The sequence below is a fragment of the Chelonia mydas genome, chromosome 20 (assembly GCF_015237465.2).
Source record: "Chelonia mydas isolate rCheMyd1 chromosome 20, rCheMyd1.pri.v2, whole genome shotgun sequence".
NCBI classification, from domain to species: domain Eukaryota; kingdom Metazoa; phylum Chordata; order Testudines; family Cheloniidae; genus Chelonia; species Chelonia mydas.
The window spans coordinates 5,558,848-5,575,972 of NC_051260.2; the positions used below are offsets into that span (position 1 = coordinate 5,558,848).

Genomic DNA, 17,125 nt, shown 5'->3' on the forward strand with positions numbered 1-17,125 from the left:
AAGAACAGGAGGACTTGTGGCACCTTAGAGACTAACCAGTTTATTTGAGCATCAGCTCTCGTGAGCTACAGCCCACTTCATGGGATGCGTGTCTGAGGAAGTGAGCTGTAGCTCACGAAAGCTTATGCTCAAATAAATGTGTTCGTCTCTAAGGTGCCACAAGTCCTCCTGTTCTTTTCGGGGATATAGACTAACACGGCTGCTCCTCTGAAAAATGCTGCAGGAGATCTACATGTCCCTGAAGAAGAGCTCTGTGGAGCTCGAAAGCGTGTCTCTTCCACCAACAGAAGTTGGTCCAGTAAAAGATTGCTTCACCCACCTTGTGTCTCACATATTCTGGGACCAACATGGCTACATCAACCCTGCAAAGATGCTGTCTTGATGTTGTGCTTTTAATTCATGTCACGTCGCTCCCTTTATGGGGGAATTCTTACTACAGGGACGAGGCATCTGGCTTGCTAGATGGGTGGAAATTTGCCCCACAGAAACTCTTATTTTTCAAATAGAAACCATCGCCGTTTGTTAGGGCTGCTCGCCAATCACTGAGCAGTTCCTGTGAGAAATTCAGAAGGAAATGAAACTTATTTTTCACTTTGTTTCAAAATATTTTGTGGAAACATTGGATTTTTGCAATGAAACACGCATGTTTAGTGTTCTTTCCCCCTCTGTTCTCCTCTCTGAAAGGAAGGAAATGGGGGTTGGGAAAGAGAGAGAAAGTGGGAGAGAGAAAGGGAAGGAGAGGAAACAGACAAAAAAGTATTTCAAATTGATGAAAGATTGTGTCAAAGTTTGACTCAGACTCACAATTTATCAGACCACTCTGTTTTATTAGCAAAGCCGCTCTGCTAATACATTTAGAAGTGAGCCCCCCGAGTGGGGCTTGTGTCTCTTAATTTATACAGTTTTTTGGAGAACAAGTTACAGAGAAGTTACAGACAAAAGAAGAAAAAGATTTTTAGTCACCACCCTTCGAGATCCCTGAGACCAGTCACGTATCTTCAATTACCTGCCACCCTTAACAATCTCCTTTAACAGCTTCCAGTTAACTTAACTAATTGCCCTTCACACCTTCCATTCTGATGCCTGCTTCTTAGACGTGGTGGCTCTATCTTAATTGCTTCTCCATTCAAAAGCTAACTGTCCCTACTTGTGCTCCCTCAGATACTTTGTAACATGTTTTGGCATGCCCTCTCATATACAATGTATCCAGCATGTCCCCTTATACAACGTTATACTTATACAATGTTATACTTCCACAATTGAAAAATTTGCAAAGTAAAATGTCCACCAAAATTCTTTGCATGGTTCAAAAAGCTACTTCTCATTGAAAATACTTTAATGGAAACAATTTGATCAGTTCTGCTATCAATATTAATACGACTGACACACACGTTCTCTCTCTCCCTACCCACCCCATTCATAAACAGCTTATCTTTGTTGACATGCAAAAGTTGTACCGTTTCGGCTATACCCATATAGTTAAAGCAGCACAGGCTCCCTCCCTGGTGTGGATGCAATTATATTGGTATAAGAATGCCTATAATAATATCCAGCTTTTATAGAGCACTTTTCATCAGTAGTTCTTCAAGTGCTTTACAAAGGAGAGCCCTATCATTATCCCTGTTTTACAGATGCGGAAACTGAGGCACAGGAAGGTTAAGTGACTTGCTCGAGGTCACCCAGTGGTAGAGCTGGGAATCAGAACCCAGGTCTTCTGAGGCCTGCGTCAACCCTCAATCCACTCGGCCACGCTGTAAGGGGAAGTAGCTATGCTGGTATAAGGCAATACCAATAAAGGAGTCCACACTCCTACCGGACACCGTTCTCCTGGGACAATGTCCCTGGAGCAGCATGGCTGGGAGCTGCTGGGAGCAAAGCCTGGCCCTGTGAGTGAGCCGATGGCCGCAGCGTCCCCCTGATGCACTGCACAGGTACAGTAGTGCTAAAACTGTACCCTGCTCAGTAGGAGGTGCCACCCCAGGCAGACAGGTCCCAACTGGCAGCCAGCTGGGGCTGGAGTTCATGGCAGCTTGCCCTGTTAGTGAAGCCAAAGGGCTGGGCTCTGTCCTTTCATGGTGCAGATGTGGTTTTGTGCTCACAAACCCCTTGATCTACCCCAAGTGCTGCGCTGCCCTGTCAATTAACCTGCTGGCCTAGAGGATTGTGTCAATGGCCTGGGGGGGTGGGGGAGTGTGAATGGAGGAACCGTGCCTGGTGTCAGGATCGGCACCCAATGATTGAGACAATGTCAGAGTCTGGGTCTTATCCAGAGGTGGAGCAGTAACCTGTTGAACCAGGCACGTTTGTGTGTGTGTGCAGCATTCTAGTGTGGCCTTTTCCCCCATGGGAGTGGATGGAAAAGACAGTCCAGCTGCCGGGCGTGAACCCAGGGCTGAGGCATGGGATGGCCCGTGCTGTTACTCTGGCCCGTCCACAGACTGCACAGGGCTGTCTCAGTACAAGAATGTCCAGTGTAGCTCGCTGGTGCATGGCTGGGTTGGCAGCTGCTCCTCACCCCACCCCAGGTCTCTCCAGAGAGCCAGGCCCACTGGCAATGCCCTCTTGCCCAAAGCCTCCCTGGGGAAGCGACAGAAGGCCTGGCCTCGCGGGGGAAACGTGATCCAGCCCGATCCACTTGGGACATGCTGAGCAAGAAAGGAGCCAAAGGGGCGGAGACGGGCACATGCAGCTCCTCCATGCATCCTGGCAGCAGGAGCTCTCGGTAGCTGGGGTGTCCGGCAGGCCTGGGTGCAGCTGAGCGTCCTCCTGGTGCGATGGGGAAGACGGCATCCAGAGGGGCCCCTAGCTGCGGCAGGACCAGGAGCGTGGCGTCACCAGCCCCCAGAACGTCTTCTGTTGAGAACCCCCCCGGAAATCCAGTTAGTGACAGAACTGGGCCCTCGCTGCCCAGGGGGGTAATGGACTTGGGGCCAGGCCAGAGGGAGGGGGACACTACCAACTGACTGAGCCAGAGGGAGAGGCCTGAGGCGTGGGCACAGCCTAGCAGGGAGGGCCAACACCCCTCGCTGCTGGGCGAGAGCGACAGGCTGTGACCCAGGGGCCTAGAGGAGAAGGGGACCCTAGTACTCTAGGGAGATAAGTGACCCGTGACGAGGCCGGGGGTGTCTGGCACGGCAGCCGGGTGAGATCTGCCCCCTGTGACCGAGACCAGCCTCCGGGCCGGGTGCCCTCACCTGCTCGAGCGGGCAGTGGATCTGGGCGTACCACTCCTGGCAGTACAAGCACACCTGGATGCCCTGGCCGATGAAGAGGCAGGTCCACATGATGACGTTCCAGATCGGGCTCTTCCGCTTGTCGTTCAGCAGGAAGTTGAAGATCACTGAGGGGAGAGCCAAGGGGGAGGCCGGGCAGCGACTGCCCCATCCCACGCGCCTCCTGTCCCCACCCCACTGGGGTCCCCCCGTCTCTGCTGAGTGACCCCGTAGCCGTGTGAACTGGGCCGAGACCCACTCAATCCTCTCCCCCCTATGCTTCATTGGCCACTACTGTGGGCTGGCGTGGGGCTGGCTAAGGCGCTCTCCATTTGCCCCCTTTTCGCCCTGGGGACCGAGAAGCCGGGCACTAGGCGGCGCTCACCTCCAATGATGGCAAAGAGGGTGAACATGACGGGGTAGAAGAAGCCAAAGCAGAGGGTGATGACGTATTCGTGGACGATGGCGGACATGATGAAGACTGACAGCATGGCTGCGACCCGGGACCTCCCTCTGAAGAGCTGGAAGGCAGGGAGAAGGCACTGAACCAAGGAGCCACAAGGAGCAAGGTCCCAGACCCCAGCTCCCCCCAGGCCGATGGCCCATCCCATTACTAACCCTTGCCCTGCCAGGAATGTGTCTAGTGCCACGCCACCCTTTATGGTGAGACCCCCCCCACTCCTTGTCCTTCCCCCAGCTCCGCACCATCCTGGCATAGATCCTTTCCTCTGCATGAGACCATCCCGCAGCAGGGAGCTGGATCCAGAGGAGGGAGCCCCACTGTGTCCCCTCCCTGCATCTACCTCCCCAGCCCAGGACCATCTCTGGCTGCTCGCCTGGCACCCTGAGCTGGACGGAGAGCAGCGAGGATCCTTTCAGAGCCCAAAGCCCCCTTGCATCATCAGCAGTGCCCGCTTCATTGAGTCCAAGGGCATCATCCTCACTGCCTGGGCTGGCGAGCGCCCCCTCCATCAGGGCCGCTGGCCTGGGCCAGGGAGCCGGAGCTGGGATATGGTCATCTGCAGAGCCCCCTGACCGAACAAGGCTCCAAGCGCCACCCAAACCCCTGCCAGGTGCCGCAGCGACAGCCACAATGTCCGACCGGCACCAGGGCCACGTACCCAGAACAGGTCCTGGTAGACATAGTAGTAAAGCCAGTCGTGAACCACCACGTTCCACGTCCGGTAGTAGGTGGCGAAGGACGTGGAGTTCCACCAGTCCTGGGCACGCATGCAGGGAGAGGGACGAGGGAGAGACGGGAGTGAGCCCGGGCCGAGTGTGCTGCAGCGCCCACCCGCGTGTGCACGCCCATCTGCAGCACCCGTGGTGCCCACGTGGCTCTGGAGCTTTGGTGTCCCCCAGCCCCTGCAGCTCCGCTCCACTGGTAGTGCCCTCTGCCCATCTTGTAGCTCTCAGACAGAGCGGCCACCCCTTCCCCACCCAGCTCCGTGGCACAGGGGAGCCCAGCTGGTCCTGGGCACTGCAAGCCAGCTCAGGAGCCCCCAACAGGGGGCAGGCAGAGCCCTGGCACAGGGCCCCCTGGCTGAGAATTTCAGGGGTGTGGGGAGAAGAGGCCCTCGGTCTTTCTATGGGTCCCACATCAGGGTCGGTGGCGGCAGGGCTGGCCCCAGAGGGCCCTCCCCACCCTCCCCCAGCTCACCTTGTAGAAGGTCCGGTCCGCAAAGCGCAGCATCTCGGCGAAGGCATTGAGCCAGCAGTGCAGGAATGCGAAAAACGACAGGAGCAGCAGGAAGGTCCCTGCAGTGGCGAGAGGGGGCGTCTGGCCTGGGTTGGGCCGGACGGCTCCGTGCTGGGGCAGGCGCGCCTGGTCTCTGCCCCCCGCCCCAATGCAGTCTGTTACCTCCGGGGCCTCCTCCCCCCATCACACCCTGGGACCGCTTGCCAATTCCCGTCGCCGCAGCCTCGCCAACCTCCACGCCCGCTACTCCACAGCGGGATTGCCCCGACCCTTAGGGGGCACTGCCACCCAGGCCAGCTACCCTGGCCTACTGGTTAGTTACAGCAATTATCACACCCCCCATCCCATATGACCCCTCCTCCCACAGTCCCCCCACGCACCCAGCCCCACATGGCCCCTCCCAGCTCTGCACAGCGCCGCCCCCTCTCCCCAGCCCCACCCAAGGAGGGGAGTGGCGGGGGCCATGTACCTGGAAGCGTGGCGTTGAAGATGGACAGCACCAGCATCTTGATGCTGAAGGGCTGCTTGCTCATGTTGGTGAAGACGGGGATGCAGAGGCGCTCCAGGATGAAATAACTATAGAAGAGGCAGCCCAGGAACTGCCAGGGGGACCCAGTCAGGGATGCTGTTCCCCGGGCCACTGGAACGAGCACGCTCTGCTGGGGTGCAGGGTTAGAGCTGGGGACACGCCCCGCTCCAGCTCCTCCCAGAAGCCTCCCGCAGGGAGACTGAAATGCTTGTCACTGGGCAGTGGAGTTGAGAGGCCCGGCGCCGTTCACACCTCCCTGAGCGATTGCCTCGGGCTCTCTGCAGACTCAGGCAGATGTCTCCGCGCCGCTCGCACTCAGGCCACGTGGGCTTTTTGCAGCCACAAGGGCTAGAGGCTGGGTTTGTTTTTTTTTTCCCGGAGTCCAATTTCAGTCTTTCGTTGGAAATTTGAATATCGACAATTTTCCGCCAAAACATTTCCGCTTTCCGGCATTTTTTGACACCCTCTCCCCCCCGTCCAAGTCAAAACTCTCAGCAGGAAGCAGACACTTCTGCCGGAAAAGGTTTTGTCAACCCCCGCCCGGCCCGATTTTCCAGCGAAAAACAAGTTTGCTGGGAAACGTCAATCATCCTCATTTTGCAGATGGGAAACTGAGGCACCGAGGGACTGAATGACTCGCCTGGGGTCAGAGGGGAGTGTGTCACAGGGCAGGAGGGGATTGAAACCACACAGCCATCCTTCCCCTCCGCCAGCTGGCATCGTGCACGGCCCGCTCTGGAAGAGGGCTGAGCAACGGTTTCCCTCTCTTTAGATTCCTGCCTGGTGGGAAGGCCGTGTCTACTCTTAAAATGCAATCCCTTGCAACGGCGCTTCAGTGTAGCCACGTAGCTAATCTACCTCCCCAAGAGGCGGTAGCTAGGTGGACGGAAGAATTCTTCCGAGGGTTAGCCTGGCATAGCTGCGTCATTCCAGGGTGTGGATTTGATCCCTGAGAGGTAGCGATGCTGATGCCAGCGTAGATCGGGGTGGCAAACTTTTGGGCCCGAGGGCAACATCTGGATGGGGAAATTGCATGCGGGGCTGGGGCAGGGGGTTGGGGTGCAGGAGGGAGTGCAGGGCGTGAGAGGGGGTCCAGTGTGCAGGAAGGGGCTCAGGGCAAGGGGTTGGGGCAGAGGAAGGGTGCGGGGTGTATGAGGGGGCTCAGGGAAGGGGGTTGGGGTGCAGGAGGGCGTGCAGAGTGCAAGAGCGGGCTCAGGGCAGGAGTGCAGGGAGGGGTGCGGCGTGTGGGAGGGGGCTCAGGGCAGGCAGTTGGGGTACAGGAGGGGTGTGAGGTGCAGCAGGGGGCTCAGGGCAGGGGGTTGGGATGCAGGAGGGGTGCGGCAGAGGGCTCAGGATAGGGGGTTGGGGTGCAGGAGGGGTGCGGGGTGCTGCAGGGGGTTGAGGTGCTGCAGGGGGCTCAGGGCAGGGGGTTGGGGTGCAGGAGGGGTGCGGGGTGCTGCAGGGGGTTGAGGTGCTGCAGGGGGCTCTGGGCAGGGGGTTGGGGTGCAGGAGGGGTGCGGGGTGCAGCAGGGGGCTCAGGACAGGGGGTTGAGGTACAGGAGGGGTGCGGGGTGCTGCAGGGGGTTGAGGTGCTGCAGGGGGCTCAGGGCAGGGGGTTGGGGTGCAGGAGGGGTGCGGGGTGCTGCAGGGGGTTGAGGTGCTGCAGGGGGCTCTGGGCAGGGGGTTGGGGTGCAGGAGGGGTGCGGCATGGGGATCAGGGCAGGAGGTTGGGGTGCAGGAGGGGTGCGGGATGCAGCAGGGGGCTCAGGGCAGGAGGTTGGGGTGCAGGAGGGGTGCGGGGTGCAGCACGGGGCTCAGGGAAGGGGGTTGGGGTGCAGGAGGGGTGCGGGGTGCTGCAGGGGGTTGAGGTGCTGCAGGGGGCTCTGGGCAGGGGGTTGGGGTGCAGGAGGGGTGCGGCAGGGGGCTCAGGGCAGGAGGTTGGGGTGCAGGAGGGGTGCGGGGTGCAGCAGGGGGCTCAGGACAGGGGGTTGGGGTGCAGGAGGGGTGCGGGGTGCTGCAGGGGGTTGAGGTGCTGCAGGGGGCTCTGGGCAGGGGGTTGGGGTGCAGGAGGGGTGCGGCAGGGGGCTCAGGGCAGGAGGTTGGGGTGCAGGAGGGGTGCGGGGTGCAGCAGGGGGCTCAGGACAGGGGGTTGGGGTGCAGGAGGGGTGCGGGGTGCTGCAGGGGGTTGAGGTGCTGCAGGGGGCTCTGGGCAGGGGGTTGGGGTGCAGGAGGGGTGCGGGGTGCAGCAGGGGGTTGAGGTGCTGCAGGGGGCTCAGGGCAGGGGGTTGGGGTGCAGGAGGGGTGCGGGGTGCAGCAGGGGGCTCAGGGCAGGGGGTTGGGGTGCAGGAGGGGTGCGGGGTGCAGCAGGGGGCTCAGGGCAGGGGGTTGGGGTGCAGGAGGGGTGCGGGGTGCTGCAGGGGGTTGAGGTGCTGCAGGGGGCTCAGGGCAGGGGGTTGGGGTGCAGGAGGGGTGCGGGGTGCAGCAGGGGGCTCAGGGAAGGGGGTTGGGGTGCAGGAGGGGTGCGGGGTGCTGCAGGGGGTTGAGGTGCGGCAGGGGGCTCAGGGCAGGAGGTTGGGGTGCAGGAGGGGTGCGGGGTACAGCACGGGGCTCAGGACAGGGGGTTGGGGTGCAGGAGGGGTGCGGGGTGCTGCAGGGGGTTGAGGTGCTGCAGGGGGCTCTGGGCAGGGGGTTGGGGTGCAGGAGGGGTGCGGGGTGCAGCAGGGGGCTCAGGACAGGGGGTTGAGGTACAGGAGGGGTGCGGGGTGCAGCAGGGGGTTGAGGTGCTGCAGAGGGCTCAGGACAGGGAGTTGGGATGCGGGGTGCAAGAGGGGTTCGGGCTCTGGCCTGGTGCCGCTTACCTGGAGCGGCTTCGAGGTGGCAGCGGCGCGCACCGGTGCCAGGGCAGGCTCCCTGCCTGCCTTGCCTGGCCCTGCATGGCGCCACCCCTGGAAGCAGCTGGCACCACTTCCCTGCGGCCCCTGGGGGAGACGGGGGGGGGCAGAGGGCTCTGCACGCTGCCCTTGCCTGTGGGTACCTCCTCTGAAGCTCCCATTGGCCGCGGTTCTCCGTTCCCGGCCAATGGGAGCTGCAGGGGGTGGTGCCTGGAGGCGAGGGCAGCGCACAGAGCCCTCTGCCCGCCCCTTCCCCACCCCGACACACACCGGGGGCCAGCGGTTTCTGGGAGCGGCACCAGGGGGTGGCAATCCCGCGGGCCAGATCCAAAGCCCTGAGGGTCCGGATCCGGCCCACGGGCCGTAGTTTGCCCACCCCTGGCGTAGATCATCCCTTACATGCTCAGGGTCTAATTGATCGATGGATCAGGGCTGGGAAGGCCCTTCGGGGGTTTTTGACTTTCTCTGCAGCATGGGGCACGGCTCGCCTGCCGGGAACGTCTCCCCTAATCAATTCCCGGTCACCGGGGGCCTCGGGCACTGGTGACACCACAGTCTCTCCTGTTCTTTGCCAGTGGCTCACACCAGTTCAGCTCCCCCGAGGACTGAAGTGCTGTAGCCCGACTGGGCACCCCGCAAGGATATCTGGGCGAAACGCAACGGCCTGGGTTAGCCAGGGGGTCAGACCGGAAGGTCAGGGCCCCTTCTGGCCTCGAACGCTAGGAAACGATTTCAGAGGAAAGCAGCCGTTCTCACCTTGGCGAAGTTCTGAGCGACGTATTTCCACCGGACGTAAGGGGTCCTGGGGGAAGGGAGTCCGTCAGTGGCTGGAGCTTCAGACGATGCCCCCCCATCCACCCCTCCCACTTGCTCACAGACCCAGCACACTCATGGGAAGCAGGTCAAGCCTGGGAGGAGTGGGGCTGCCCCCAGGTATGGATCCCTCTGTCCTCAGCACAGCCCCCCTCAGGAAGCTGGCAGAGGAGTGATGTCCCTGGCGCCCTCCTCCCCCTCTGCCATGGCATGCAGCAGGCTCACCTGGGGTAGCTCTCTCTGTAGATCAGCGTGGGGCAGAACAGAAAATACAAGTATGTTGACAACGCAGGCAGCTTCACCTCCCCTGGAAGGAGAAAACCAAATGTGTGGCTAGGAAATGTCTGCAGGGAGCGCTGGGGGAGAGGCAGAGGGGCCTTGGCTGGCACCGGGCCCTGGCAAAGAAGGGCCCTGGCTGGCACTGGGCCCTGGCAGAGAGGGGCCCTGGCTGGCACTGGGCCCTGGCAGAGAGGGGCCCTGGCTGGCACCGGGCCCTGGCTGGCACTGGGTACCGGCAGAGAGGGGTCCTGCGATCAGTACTTACCGTCCGGCGGCTTGGCATGGATGATGCCAGGTACGGCCTCCCGCAGGAACGAATGGCTTTTCATCAGGAACCGGATCTGGAGAGGAGGGAACAGGGAACTTTGCTCATGCTCCTGACCTGGCCGGTCCCCAGAGAGCCAGCCCCCCACCGCCAGCCAGAGCTGCAGCAGGGCTGGGGGTGTCCCCGGTTCCCTAGAAGACAGTGATGCATGGACACCGTACCGAGAATCTGGCTAGCTCCTCTCACAGCTCCAATCTTCCCCCTTCTACCTGCATCCCATGGGGACCCCACAGTGGAAGCTGGGCCCCCATCCAGAAAGATAGGACGACCCTAGCTTTGTGGGGCTGTGTGCTGAGCCAGATGCTCAGGGAGACTCCAGGAATTTGCCCAGAGAAACATCTGGTTGGAGACATCTACAGTGGGACAAGCAGGAGTTCGGGACAGCTGGAGGGTGACTGCAGGACAGGACAACTGGTCCTGCTGAGCCATGGGGCCCTCCTGCCCTGCCTGTGCCTGGTCCTGCCCCTCTGTGCCCAGCCCCATGGCACTCACCTGCTCGAGGATGACGATGAACCTGTATGCGAGTGGGAGCTGGTGCTGGATCACCGTGTAGACGGGGTAGAAGCCAAGCACGGCAGCGTGGCAAGCCAGCAGCGCCCCCCAGAGGATGGCAGTGAAGAGGCGGGGGAAGCGCACGGTGCGGTAGGAGCCAGCCCACAGCTGCAGGGCTTTGTAGGGGACCAGCAGGGTGTAGAGGAACATGACCAGCCAGGTGGCCAGCACTGTGGGGAGATGCTCGAAGGCAAAGATGAAGAGGTCAAAGTCCAGGATTAAGCTGCAGGGGGAGAGGAGGGCGACGCAAGACTCAGAGCTGCAGCATGGACCCTCCATGAATCATGGGCCCAAGGGACACTCATGGGCCTACAGACCCTCAGGGCCCTATAGCATTCCACTAGGGGTGTTCATGGCCCTACGCACCCTCAGGGCCCTATGGCATTCCACTAGGGGTGTTCATGGCCCTACGAACCCTCAGGGCCCTATGGCATTCCACTAGGGGTGTTCATGGCCCTACGCACCCTCAGGGCCCTATGGCATTCCACTAGGGGTGTTCATGGCCCTACGAACCCTCAGGGCCCTATGGCATTCCACTAGGGGTGTTCATGGCCCTACGCACCCTCAGGGCCCTATGGCATTCCATTAGGGGTGTTCATGGCCCTACGCACCCTCAGGGCCCTATGGCATTCCACTAGGGGCGTTCATGGCCCTACGCACCCTCAGGGCCCTATGGCATTCCACTAGGGGTGTTCATCGCCCTACGCACCCTCAGGGCCCTATGGCATTCCACTAGGGGTGTTCATGGCCCTACGAACCCTCAGGGCCCTATGGCATTCCACTAGGGGTGTTCATGGCCCTACGCACCCTCAGGGCCCTATGGCATTCCACTAGGGGTGTTCATGGCCCTACGCACCCTCAGGGCCCTATAGCATTCCACTAGGGGTGTTCATGGCCCTACGCACCCTCAGGGCCCTATGGCATTCCACTAGGGGTGTTCATGGCCCTACGAACCCTCAGGGCCCTATGGCATTCCACTAGGGGTGTTCATGGCCCTACGCACCCTCAGGGCCCTATGGCATTCCACTAGGGGTGTTCATGGCCCTACGCACCCTCAGGGCCCTATGGCATTCCACTAGGGGTGTTCATGGCCCTACGAACCCTCAGGGCCCTATGGCATTCCACAAGGGGTGTTCATGGCCCTACGCATCCTCAGGGCCCTATAGCATTCCACTAGGGGTGTTCATGGCCCTACGAACCCTCAGGGCCCTATGGCATTCCACTAGGGGTGTTCATGGCCCTACGCACCCTCAGGGCCCTATGGCATTCCACTAGGGGTGTTCATGGCCCTACGCACCCTCAGGGCCCTATGGCATTCCACTAGGGGTGTTCATGGCCCTACGCACCTTCAGGGCCCTATGGCATTCCACTAGGGATGTTCATGGCTCCATGAACCTTCACTAGGGATCTTCGTGTCCCTAAAGCCCTCCTGTGAACCTTCACTGCCCTATGGCAAACACTGTGGACCTTCCCAACTCTTATGGACACCGGAGAAGGCTGCCCCAGGCTTCCTCCCAGTGCTCCCTTGGGAAGCCCTCAGGCCGCGTATTCTCACCATGCAGGGGACGGGGCCCAACTCATGTTCTCGTGGTTAAACCCCCCTCCCACACACCCCGCCCTGCTGCTATCATCGCTGAATGGGCAGAGAGGAAGGGTCTCCCTGGGGTGGGGGAAGGGAGGGGCTGGAGAAAATGCCACTTTCTGCTCGTCAGTGCAAGCTGGGGTCTCTCAGGCTGGAATGTGGGGCCCTGGGGATCTACCACATCCCCAGGAACACTGTGCTCTGATTGGTCAGGGCAGGGATCCCCCCTTTGGCCACACCCCCAGGCACAAAAGGCCGTGATTGGTTGAGGCGGGGATCCTCCTGCCATACCTCCCTTGGTCAATGAAGTCCACCGCGACAGTGCTGACGATGAAGACGCAGAGCATGGCGATGAACATGTGGTAGATGGTTCGGAAGTGCTCCACCTCCATCAGCTCGCTGGAAAAGAGCCAGGCAGGGAGCTCATGCTAGCCGCCCAGAACTAGGGGAAGGGCAGGGACTGCCCCACCCTCCCTGCGTCCACAGCCTCTTCCTGGCTGGGGGCAGGAGACTCCTCCAACCTTCAATAACAAAGCTGCTGGCAGATCCTCATCCCCATTTTACAAGTGGGTAAACTGAGGCACAGAGCGGCAAAGAGACTGATCTGAGATTGTGGCACAGTCAGGACTCCTGATTCCCAGCCCCCCGCCCCCCGCAACTCTAGCCACTGGACCCCGCTCCCCTTCCAGAGTTGAGCCTGGAACCCAGGAGTGCTGACTCCCAGCCCCACCACTCTACCCAGTAGATCTCATTCCCCTTCCACAGCTGGGCAGAGAACCCAGGTGTCCTGACTAAATGACCCAACTTGTGGTTGCCCTGCAGCACCAGCACAAGGGGCCACTCTAGGGGCGCACACAGCTCCCCCCTCCCCAGCTCTGTCTCCCCCACCTCCCATTCTGTAAGATTGGACAGCACAGGGGCCATTCCAGGGCATGTCGGGGAGGGGGGGCAGTTCTGGATGTGGGAGGGGCAATCCCTCACCCCAGCTACTCCTTGGTTGCCTCTAGGGTCGCTGAGCAGCCTTCAAGTCTCCCTGAGGCAGCTCCAGGATGAGCCCATCCTGTCAGGTGCCCTGTGCTGGGCATTCAGGGCTCTGGATGGGGGTTTGGTCCATCCCAGCTGCCAGGTGCTGCTGCCTTGCCCCTGGTGTCAGGCTGGCACACATGGGCATCTCGGTGCAGCTCCCTGCCCCTGGACGCGCAGGCCGTGCCAAGCCGGGCCATACTCACTCGAGCAGCGACTGCCGGTCGACGAACACCTTCCGCTTTTCCAGCAGGGAGCCTCTCCCCCTAAAGGATTCCAGGGGGGATTGGGGTTAGACCCGGGGGAGAAACCCCCACCCCCGAATCAGTACTGCTTTCCGCATGCACCTTCCATCCCAGGGTAATGGCCACCCCTTTCTAATGAGCTGGTGCACGCTCACCGCTGCTGGCTACTGGGTGGAACCAGAAGAGCTCAGCTGTGTTTCACAGGCCCTACACTGCTAATTGTTAATGGGGATTCTCCTGCAGCTCAAGCCGGAGAGGACTGGGCTTCTGCAGTAGCCAGGTTCATGTCCACTGGCACCAAGAAGCAACCACAGACTGGGGAAGGGGCTTTCACAGCCACGTTCCCACACCCACTGCACTTCTAGGGTAGAGAGCAGCCGGTCACCATCCCCACCAGCTGCAAGGTGGGTGGGCGGAAGGTGTCCCCCCGGGGGGATCAGCACGCGGGGGTCTGCAGTCTGATGCTTAGAGCGCTGGTTAACACGGCAGTAGATGCTGGCATTCCAGCTGCCGTTGGGGCCCTGTGACACCGACATTACCTCTACCCTAACGGGCTCACGGGCTAACTGGACAAGGGGCAGGAGGGGAAACTGAGGCACAGAGGGGGGCAGTGACTTGCCCACAGTCACGCAGCAGGAATGGGACTAAAACCCAGGTGTCCTGAGTCCCAGTCCAGCACCCTCGCTACCAGCCCAGGCTGTGAGTGACTCTACTCAGCAGGGGGGCCTGGGTGGTGTCTGGGCAAGGGAGGGGGGCACCAGCTTTCAGCACCGCTGCCATGTCAGTGCCCCCAGCACCCCGTGTCACACCCCAGACACCCCCGTCTGGGTTAGGTTGGAGAATCCCTGGTTGGCTGGCGGCCAGGAAGGGGATCCCCGAAGCAGGGGACTCCCCAGGGAGGTGCCGCATTGGGGCAGGGAGAGGAGCCCCGGAGCTGGGTGGGGGGAGTGGGGTGCTGGGTGGGTGGATCCCCTGCCCCCTGCTCTCACCTATCCTCTCTCTCCAGCCGGCCCTTCCTGGGGGGCTGTGGGTAGGACCGCGCAGCCTCCTCCACGGCCTTGTCCAGCAGGTCTCCGAACTGCCCCTGCATGTGCTCCAGCAGCTCCGACTTCACCGCCTACCCCAGGGGAATGAGGTGGTGACTGGCCTCCCCAGGGAGTATCCCAGCGTGCACCTGGGAGGTGCTTCCTCCGTCCCCCTGATTTCTCACAGCCTCATCCCAGCTGCCTCCCTCCAGCCCCCGCAGCTCTGCTAGCTGGTGCCAGGGCCTTGGGGGGACCTGCTCCTCCCAGTGCCCTGCTCCAGAGCCATCAGCGTCCTCCTCTAGCCCTGATTCCCCCCCACCCCTACCCCACAGGAGACAAGCTGCCCGGGGGGAAGGGCTCTCCCACGGGACCTGCCCATTGCTCCTTCCCCAGCAACCATCCACCTAGCCCCCGATGCCCACCCCATCCCATCCCCCGGCCCGCCCCAGACCCAGGTGGAGCCCTGCCTTACCTCCATGTGTCTCCTCCATTGGATGAGGCTGGTGACACTGTCCTGTTGCTCGATGTTCCCTGGCGGGGGGAGCAGGGGGCAGTGGGTCAATCACGTGTCACCCGCTGGGTGGTGCCCCCTGGAGGGGAGGTGCTGTATAGCCCAGCTCCTGTCAGGGCCAGGGGTGCATGGGGGGCCCCACGTGTCCACGCCAGAGGGGTCGGTAGCTCTCTGAGGGCCTGACGCCCCCACAACTCAATGCAACCGGCACTGCCACGTGGCCACGTGGCAGGGCCAGAAAGATCCCCATTTGCCTGGAGGTTTGGGGATCCCCACCCCATTTCCGCCACGGCTTGGTGCCATCTCGTACTGTTACAGAGGCAAATTGGAGTGGGATGGGATGGGCCCCTGGAAACCAGCCCACCGAGCCTGCATCGGGGGCACCGCTGCAGGAGGGGTCGGATGCCAGCCCGGCCTGCTGGCTCACAGGGACTGATGGGGCATTGACATGCCAGCCCCAGTATGGGCTGGTGCCACCCCCTGAGCCTGGAGCTCCCAGGGCTGCAGCTGCTAGGTCTTAAAAGGATGATGGGAAACAGCTGAGCTGCCAGCCCCACCTGGCAAGCTCCCTGCCTGTCCACCCCAGCTAGGTAAGACACAGACCCCCACTCCCACTACCTGGGCCTGGGCACACGGGTCTGAAATGCCACATGGTCACCACAATGTACCAGGCAACCCACATGGCTGTAACATGCCACATGCCACCACCAGGCACCTGCACACGGCTGTGACATAGCACACGCTGCTCTAGCCCCAGGCACCAGTAACATGCCCCAGGCTGCTCCAGCCCCGACACTTGCATGCTCGGCAGTCACTGCTCTGGACCCAGGCACTGCCCCCCCCCGCCCAGCTCTGATGCCCCTGGCAGGTCCCATCTATACTTGGGCTCCTGCCCAGAGCTCCTGAAATACTGCGCCCCACTTCCTCCTCCTTCCTATCCCCCCGCCCCCGCTCTGCCCCTGCTCCTCACCATCCAGCCCCTGAGCCTCCTCCTCTTCCGCCTGCCTTCGCCCCTCTCTCTTCCTCTGCCTGGCTCCGCCAGGGGCCCTCTGAGCTTGCTCCATGTTGGCTCCGGAGGGAATGGGACCAGGTCAGAGCGGCCGCCCCAGAGCTACCATCCTCTTCCTCCCATGGGGCTGCCTCCCTCCCCGTGCTGGGCCCTGCCCGGTCAGCTGATTGGCAAGGGGGGTAAAGTCCTTGGAGAAGTTTTTCCACTCTGGGATCCAGGCTGGAAATGGGAGCCTTGGACCCTCCTTGCAGGGGTGATAAGATAAAGCCCTTATCAGGGCAGAGATAGCAGGGCCTGTGGCTCCAACCTCTGCCCCCAGCCAGGGTCATCCCCCCCCCCCGCCCCCCCCACACTTTAAAACTTTGCCTTTGGGCACAGAATCATCAGGTCCCACCCACATAGGATGGGCCTGGGCAGAGATGGAGCGGGCACCTAGACTGATGCCTTCGCTCTTCTACAGGCCGGTTTGGAGACAGGCGGGGCTGCGTCCCTGTCTCTTGCTGATTGTGGGTACCGCTGGCTCTCGGATATTCCCAGCATGCTTTGCACAGGGGGGTTGCAGCATCCTCTCCTGGGGCAACCCATGTGCGTGGGTCATCGGGAGGGAAGGAACAGCTAGAAAGAGCGGGCTGGGTCCCAGGCTGGGCTCCCGGTTAGCCCGTCCCCTGCTGATCTCTGTTCCCCCTGTGATCTCACTGGGGCACGGCGCTCATCTCTGCTCCCTGCCCTACACCGTGACTGAACAGGTGCTACGCTCTGCCCCAGAGCTGGCTGCAGCTCAGTCGGGGAAGGGAAAGGGATCAGCACTAGGTGTAAGGGAGCTCCCAGGAGGGGAGAGGGTGTCACGGCTGCTTACACCAGCGAGTCATTTGGCCCGCAGCCTCCCAACATTCCAGAGTGAGGATTCAAACGTCTTCTTGCTGGGCACTGCTGCTTAGGGACCACCTCCCTTCCCCTGCCCTCTGCCCCCACCCCCGGGGGGGACCCCTTGCTGTGCCTCTCCCCCCCAGACTCCCCTCAAGAGGGGCTGTCTCTGTTCCACACCGGGGGCCCCTCTTTTTTCCCCCCATGCCCCAGAACAACCCACCCCCCTCCATGAAGGAGCATCTCTGCCCCTCAGGCCCCCAGAGGCTCCTCTGCCCCCACTTTGCCCCACTCTGCAGTGGCGGGGGGGGGGGGGCAAATGGACCCATTGGCCGGATAAGGCAGCACCCTGCTGGAATTCAACCCGTCTGGCTGCCTTGGACTTCCCAGCAGGGCTAAGGCGAGGGGAACTTTGAGCCAACCAGCCGGCTCTTATCGGCAATTGATGAGGGGTTACCGAGATGACACCTCTGCAGGGCTGAGCTCTCAGGTCCTCCAGCCACAGGGCTGGGGCTGGCTTGGAAGAGGCTACGTGTTATGGCCCCGCCCGCACTTAAAGAAATCTT

General features: G+C 61.5%; 1 protein-coding gene across 1 annotated transcript; it reads right to left on the reverse strand.

Annotated features, from left to right (window-relative positions):
- Nucleotides 1-1,141: 1,141 nt before the first annotated feature.
- Nucleotides 1,142-15,839, reverse strand: SOAT2 (sterol O-acyltransferase 2). The gene is made up of 15 exons (XM_037884266.2): nucleotides 15,657-15,839; nucleotides 14,648-14,706; nucleotides 14,140-14,267; nucleotides 13,112-13,171; nucleotides 12,174-12,281; nucleotides 10,241-10,523; nucleotides 9,689-9,764; nucleotides 9,370-9,451; nucleotides 9,088-9,133; nucleotides 5,381-5,510; nucleotides 4,873-4,970; nucleotides 4,334-4,432; nucleotides 3,598-3,733; nucleotides 3,195-3,340; nucleotides 1,142-2,853 (listed from the first exon to the last, which is right to left on the reverse strand). The coding sequence occupies exons 1-15, from the start codon at nucleotides 15,748-15,750 to the stop codon at nucleotides 2,803-2,805; spliced, it is 1,596 nt and encodes a 531-aa protein (XP_037740194.1). The 5' UTR covers nucleotides 15,751-15,839; the 3' UTR covers nucleotides 1,142-2,802.
- Nucleotides 15,840-17,125: the final 1,286 nt, after the last annotated feature.